The 8,049-nt window shown below is 40.7% G+C and overlaps 1 protein-coding gene across 1 annotated transcript in view; it reads left to right on the top strand.

The window, feature by feature from the left end:
• Positions 1-4,901, top strand: part of artn (artemin) — a 31,949-nt gene extending 27,048 nt beyond the window's left edge. The window contains exon 5 of the mRNA XM_020620908.1: positions 3,422-4,901. Coding sequence (XP_020476564.1) covers positions 3,422-3,831 — 410 coding nt within the window. The 3' untranslated portion in view covers positions 3,832-4,901. The remainder of the gene's footprint in view (positions 1-3,421) is intronic.
• Positions 4,902-8,049: the final 3,148 nt, after the last annotated feature.

Genomic DNA, 8,049 nt, shown 5'->3' with positions numbered 1-8,049 from the left:
TGGGGGGGGCGGCTAGCTTGGGCTAAGCTATGTCTAGGAGGCTCCACACCGGCTACATGGGCATAGCTAGCTGGCCTTTTTTCCATGGTGTGGAGCCACGCTTCTAAGTCTGTGAGCCTCGCCTCCAATGCTGCTAGCATCTGACATTTATTACAAGTACCATTATCGCTAAAGGAGGCAGAGGAATAACTGAACATGCGACACCCCGAGCAAGAGAAAGGAGGAGAGGAAGAGGGGGAAGCCATTGCTCTCAATTATGCTACTAGCTTAGCTAGCTTCTAAACTAGCCAACCTAAGGTAGCAAATTCAATTTGGTAGTTAGCAAGAACTATATGGTTAGACAACAGATTTCTACAGCCAAAGTACAATAACTTCAGTTTTGTCAGAATATACTGTAGAAGTAAGAAGTTACAGGTCATCCAGGCCTTTGTCTTTAAGACATGCTTGAGGTTTGACCAGCTGATCTGATTCATCTGGATTCATAGATAAATGTAGCCGAGTATCATCTGCATAGCAATGGAAATTTATGCTGTGTTTCCTGTTAATATTGCCTAAAGGGAGCATGTATAAGGTGAAGAGAATTGGACCTAACACAGAGCCCTGTGGAATGCCGTGACTAACTTTAATCGGAATGGAAGATTCATTATTAACATGAACAAGTTGTAATCTTTCTGACAAATAAGATTTGAACCAACTTAGTGCTGTCCCTTTAATCTCAATAACATGTTCAAGTCTCTGCAGTAAGATGCTGTGATCAATGGTGTCAAAAGCAGCACTGAGATCTAAGAGGACAAGTATGGAGACAAGTTCATTGTCCGAGGCTAGGAGAAGATCGTTGATGACTTTAACCAATGCGGTTTCTGTACTATGATGGACTCTAAAACCTGACTGAAAATCCTCAAACAAATCATTTTTGTGCAAGTGGTCACATAGCTGCTTTGCAGCAGCTTTTTCAAAGATTTTAGAAATAAATGGGAGATTGGATATTGGTGTATAATTAGCCTTTACATTTTGCTGTACACTCAAGACTGATCCTTCACTGCTTATCAGCCTGTTTCAACAGACAGTGGGTCACTTTACAAGGTAGTAATTGTGTTGCTAAATTCCTGTGGAAAGGCTGCATTTTAAGACTGACTATATCACAGGGTAGCAACAAGGCCATCCCATGTTGAAGGTTCTTTGAAATGCAGCCAAGAAATGATTCCTTCTATTGTTTGAAGACCACAATATGCTAACCCCTGGACATAGGAATAAAGCTTACCTCTCACACTAAAGTGACATATTTGAAACATATTAAAGCTCCAAACACTGCTTGAGGTTGTATGACAGAGATATTCACTCAGTAATTGACTACCATGAACCTGCGAACAGAGTTCCCTGCAGACCTCCCTCTTTCATGTTATTAATTCAAGATAAGACCCCAAACCTCCCAAATAATTGCAACCTGCAGTTTTTTGTGGCAGCTACCCCCCTTAACCCTCAGATGAGAAATTTTTATAAGCCAGGATACTCTGGCTCCTATTCTATGCCTACCTATTATTTGGCTACGCTCACACAACAAGTAGCACGACTTACCACCCTCATGCTGTCCCAACAAAGTCACCCTGCCACCTGTTCAACCAGTCCCCGTCCTGATCCTCCCATACCTGAACCGGACATTTTTGATGGTACTGTGGATAAATGCCGAGGGTTTTTGCTGCAGTGCCGCCGGGTGTTCGAGCACCAACCACGGACATATCGCACTGATAGAGAAAAAATCAGCTATGTAATCAACCGACTCTGAGGTAAAGTGCTTTCTTGGGCCAAAGCTGCAGACTCCAGTGGCTTACTCATCGGCACCACCATCACGGAATTCCTGGACGACCTGAGGACGGTTTTTTCTCCATCATCTCAGCAGAGCCAAGCATCTAGGGAGCTTCTGACTATTCGCCAGGGGGCTCGACGAGTCCTGGATTATTCCATTGACTTCCGGGTCCTTGCTACGGAGGCCGGCTGGGAGGACCGCCCATTACGTGCGGCTTTCTGGCACGGCCTCAACGAGAACATCAAGGCTGAACTGAACATGAAGGACGAGCCCCCTGACCTTAGCTCCCTAGTCGACTTGGCCATCCGGATCGACCGTCAACAGGGCTCTTTCCACAAGAAAAGAGCCAGGCAGCAGTCGGCCCCCCGGCCCCGTGCCACAGCAGAACCAGTCGAGGCCCGGGCTCTTCCTCGGCTGGGGGGCTCCAATATCAGCACCCATCGCAACCCAGAGGAACCCCTGGATGTGTCCAAGCACGCAGAAAAGGGGCTCTCTCTCCCACGATGGCATGCTTCTCACTCCCACAGGCCGGTGCCTGCGGGGGAGCACCCCCAGAGGGGTGCCCTCTCCCCGGACTGCCTCTCCGCAGTCCTCGGTCTCCTAGAAGTCAGATGGTCAAACGGACAGAGCTTCCGGCCGCAGCCGTGAAAAGACTCTCCGTTCCTCTTTTTGCCTCAGTTTTTATAGGATTCTGGTCAGTGATTTTTGTCCTCTCATCCGACCAGATGCCGCAGTTTGCAGTTGATACCTTATTTGGCGTGCAAAATCATATTGTTCTGAAGTATTGCATATTTTTTACTGTCAGTCCAAGCCCACTGCCCGTAACCGGCCTCCGCCCCACCGTGATCCAGCCTTGGATTCCACTTCCTCTTTTCTAGAAAACTAAACCATTTGAATACATAACAGAAATACAAGAAACTCACATCTGACTGAAATATCAAAATTCCATCATTGCGTTTTAACAGAACAATCAGAATTACACACTGATTTCACACAACACTATCAATGCCTTAAAATCAAAACATAAAACTTTATATTTTGAATACTTTCCTTTGACCAACATGGATTATCATTGATTAGACATTGATCAAACAATTATCAGTCAAATCTTTACTTTATGCTTAAACATCATTTTTGTTACTTCCTCAGTATGGTGTGTGTCTCTGCTCTGTGTCACATACACACACCCCTGCAGTTCGTCATTTTAGGGATGTGTGTCTGCTTCATCTTGTGTGATTCTGTACTTTTCACTCTGTTAGATGTAAATCAGTTTCCCCCATCCTTTCAATACAACCATTTCACATTTTATTTAATCCATTCACTAATGATTATTTCAAACCAAACACACATGAATCATTTTATGATTATCTTTACTTATTAAAAGCTTAACTTTTCTAAGCATCCTGCCACAGCATTTTAATAATAATTCTTTTGACCTCTCCAACCTCCCCTGGAACTTCCTCTTTCTCCTCTGCCTTCTCTGTATCTTGGTGCTCTTTGAGGCCCATATTTACAGCCTCACTGACACTATCATCAGACAACGATTTATTATTTGCATATTTGGAGTCAAACAATTGACTACCCACTTGTCTTGTGTGTGCTTTTTTTTTATTTTAGAAGAGTGGTCACTGATGCAAAAAGAAGAAATCCAGCAGGGCAGATGGCGGCGTTCTCCTCATGACCTAAACTCAGCCAGAATGTCAAGGAAGAATCGCAACAAGATCAAGAGCACTCACGATTGTCGCTTGGAGAAGAAGGAGATGCGAGTGCGGGATCTTGGCCTCGGCTATGACTCGGACGAGATAGTCCTCTTTAAGTACTGTGTGGGCACATGCCACGGCTCCCGCAAGAATTATGACCTGGCCCTTAAGGCTCTGATGGACAACGGGAGCATCACTGACAAGAAAGTCAGCAGTCACCCCTGCTGTCGGCCTACTCGCTATGAGACTGTGTCCTTTATGGATGCCCAGACTACCTGGCAGACAATTAGGTGGCTCTCAGCGGCCAACTGCAGCTGTGTGGGCTGAATGCAAGAGGACTGTCTTTCCACAGTACACAAACACAGAAAAGCTCTTGTGTGAAAGAGCAGAATGCTGTGAGGCCTGGTGTCTTCAGTGGGTGGCTTAACCCAGATTCATGTGGTCTTAGACATGGGATAAGATCCACAGTGTAGTGGCCAGGACCAGTGGCCCTCCCACTGTTGTTAATGGAGGTTCAGATACCTTCAGATAGAGGCTGGTGGCACCAAGAGGCTCTCTGGATGTTTGTGTCCAGCTGGGAGCAGTGGAAAGCTTTGTAAATGCCACCAGCAATAAGCACAGAGGACAAAACCAGTCCACAGTGGATTATACTTAGCATCTTTTATTCAGCTAACTGAAGATGTTCAGCTGACACAGCAACCTTCTGGCAGCCATGTTGGAGATCTTCATCTCTTTGGCAACAAAATCTCTGGGTAGCTTACTACATTTTTAAGCCTGTGGCTTGTTATGTATATTTGACTGGGAACTGTTGATTTCACAAGTAATCAGTTATTGGTTTCCCTCAAGTACAAGGGGCTAAGTGCACGCAGACATCTGTGGCTGAAATATACTAATATACTACTGTGTGTACTGTAGACTCTAGCAGGTATGAAGGGTAACATTTGTCTTAATTTATGTTCACAAAAGAAATACACAAAATAAATTTGTGCAAACATAATTAACAGAATAGAAATATTAATTATTCATTGTTACTGAATGAACTTTAAGAGATGTCAATGATAATCCACCATTAAGGCTAAAAACCAAATCCAAAGGCAGGCGGCATATGCCAAGATTCGGCAACTTTATTCTTTACAGTGGACATGGAGTGCCAAAACACCATCAGCATCAGTTTTAGCAACCTTACCATTCAACGGACCAGAAAATTATGTCAGTGAAACAAATTGCTTTATGTACAAATTTAATTTGATAGTACATATTACTAATTTGTGCACACAAAAGGTTAATTCAAACAAAGGGTATTAATTACTTTGTGACAATAGAGAAATACTTCAAATCAAGGAATCTCCACTATTGATTTTCATTTGAACTAATAACACATTTGGCCTGTAGGTAAGTCAAGCCCTTTAAATCTGAACTGCAGTATAATGGCAATGTGAAATGGTTGTTGTTAAATTTAATAAAGTTTAAAGGTGAAGACAAATGATGGTTTTAAATATGGTTTGAAAGGCAATTCAACTTCAAATGTCTGCACATAAGCATGATAAGACATTTTAACATTGACATTTTGCACTGTTAGCCTAATTACAGTAGATGGCTAATGAAGTCAAAAGTTAAGATACAATAATCTAAAACATAAGCCTACCTAATCAGAGTATTCAGCTTTAGTTTGAACATTGCTGTGGAGTGGGTGTAAGTCAGTAATGTTAAAATGTTTTAAATATTTTATATTAATAACATCTTTTCTTGCTGGTTGTTTTATACCCTGTAATACTTATCCATCATTTGCCAAAAGCCGTTCATCCAGTGAACCTGTTTGGTGGACCTTATGTCACTTTTGGATATTTCTGATTCAATTTTCAATCTTGTATTAAAGTCAAAATAGAATGACATCAGCAACCTTGAATCAAGCAAAAACTCAGCTTAGCAAGTTGAAAGACCAAATACCATGACTTGAATACAGGCTAATAAGGACTGAGAAGTTTACAGAAGTTTTTGTGTTGTTTTTTTTGTAAGTACTGTAAAATGGTCTTCATAAGACCCACATTTGCTTTCACCATATGATACAACTCTACCTTTGCTTCCAGAGCAGCTCACTAACATACAGTACTATCTAACTCTGGCCAAGAAAAAAAAATCATTATCAAAGCAACTTCAGTCTTCCAGTGTCTGAACAGTTTCTCTCTCCCTCTTTCTCACACACACACACAAACACACACACAGCCAACCAACAGTAAGCTAAATGTAAATGCCACAGTACCTCTGGAGTACTTGTTTCAGCAAAGCTTGTTTACATCTCTGTCAATAGTCTATTGTAGGGTGCCATCACAAACATTGTCATGAGCCATCCATCACTCCCAGTGACATCTTTTCACCACGTGGTCTATTTTCAGACCAGGTGTGACATGATACCACTCACAGCCACACAACCTGTACTGTAGTTTAAACACGAGTGTGGAAAACCTGTTTAAATGTAACCTCTAGTGTTTGGGTGGAAGTGTTGTAGGGCAAATGTGTAGGTCACATCTAATCTAATGACTACAGATCCGTTTCCAGAGAAGGTTTGCAAAGACGCCATTTAAACTTTATCACCACCAACATGATTTCACACAGCGTGAAATGCAACAGAAATTGATAAAGACTGGATGTAACAAAATACTGTATGCTAAAGAGTCAAAGTAGAAAATTTTAAATCTAAAGTCCAGATTTCTTTCACTCATACACTATATTTTATTGTTCAGTGCCACCATTTTAAAAAGAGGATTTTTTTCAGTAGGTTAGATATGATCTGGGAGAAACTGTGATGACAGGTTAACTATACTTAAGGTATGATTCATTAGAAGGTTAATAAAAACTGATTCTATAACAAACTGCCTGCAATAGAAGCACAGTGAAATTTTGATTTCATTTAGATTTCAGTAGCATTTTAATGTAACTTAACATATGGTATATTGCAATAATAAGCCAAAATAAATGATTAGGTGTATTTCAGTGACAGAAAAGAGGACATAATCCACCAGCAGTGGTGCTTGCCAGATCTCTGCCATGAGCCAAATGACATTACCTTGGCTTTAGATGTACAAACCCATGTGGGTGTATGTCTTTGTTATGGCTGTTAACATGTGTCCATGAGACCAGTGAACTGCTCATATTTTGGTTTATTATTGCTATATATGCTATTGTATGTTTCATAAATAAATTACCAGTGAAATTATAATGTAATATCAATTACAAAAATATTAACTTATTATATTATATGCAAAACATTACTGCTTTATGTGCTTAACATTTTTATTCCAGTCTCTGCAGGTATGTGTATGATTTTCATGGCGCACTACTACTTACATTGACGCTAAATACCGACTGGTATTTTGCGGTATCATAGCAATACTGGACTGATTATAAATATAGTGAGCACATGTTTATAGTAACTTTTTGTAGCACTGTGTATCAGTATATTTGTTAGACAGTTTGTTACACCTTGTTCCACCCCTCTGTATGTTTATGAGACTTTGAGAAACATGAGTGAATCACATACAGCTTTAGACATACAGCAGTTACAGATACCACTCCTTCCACATCTGACCACTAAATAAGATTTGGACCCAAAACATTGGAGAATTACAGTGTGCCATCAAATATCATATTGTGGTATTTTTCTTTGGTATAACTGCTCTAACACAGGGTTCATTCAAGCTTGTTGTGTTGAGCTACATTGAAGACTAGTCTAAAAATAGCCACGTGATGCATTGGCCTGTTCTCTACTTTGTGTCTAGGCAGTGTATCTGTGAAGCGTGTGTTTCCACAGATAACACTGGAATAACAAAGTACCTCCACACATTTTACTACTACAATTGGTTCTGCCTCATACTATTCATTTCTTTGAAAAATTTCCTTTTTTTGTTGCTTTTTTATTATTGAGGATTATCTAAAGAATGTTTATAGTCAAGCGCACACATACAGTAATCTCACATTTGTTTCCGTTACACTTTTATGACACAACTAGAGGGTGTACTGTTGAGAAACAAAATAGACACAGTGAAAAGTCAATTCTAACAAAGCTATCACAAACGAAGCTCCAAAGGCAGTACTACTGGACCAGTGCATTTTATTAGCCAAATCAAACAAAGAAATAAACTGAAATACAACAAATACTACAGGGCGGGTCACGGAAAAGTAACCCTGAGCAAGTGGATTGTTACTTGCTACTTTTCCGTGGCCCACCCTGTAGTATATACATTTGTTTATGTGCACATCATATATTATGTATCAGCTGGTGTGAGCGATGACAGCTCCAGCCATGGCCCAGTCATTTTAGCAGGGCTGATGCATCTCTATTTTAACAAGAGAAACGTTCCCTTGTACCTCCTCATGAAAACTAACCACAGTGCATAGCATTAAATATCGGCAGCTCTACACTGCTGTCTGCTGGACAATACTAAAATGCAACACCTCTTCCTTTTCACTGCTTCTTTTGTTCATTGATTTTAATGTAGCATGAAAAACTAGTGGAAATTTTTTTTTGTAATTACCGACAAAATGATA

This window comes from Monopterus albus, unplaced genomic scaffold (assembly GCF_001952655.1).
Source record: "Monopterus albus unplaced genomic scaffold, M_albus_1.0 scaffold250.1, whole genome shotgun sequence".
Taxonomy (NCBI): Eukaryota; Metazoa; Chordata; class Actinopteri; order Synbranchiformes; family Synbranchidae; genus Monopterus; species Monopterus albus.
This window is presented reverse-complemented; position numbering and strand designations above follow the sequence as displayed.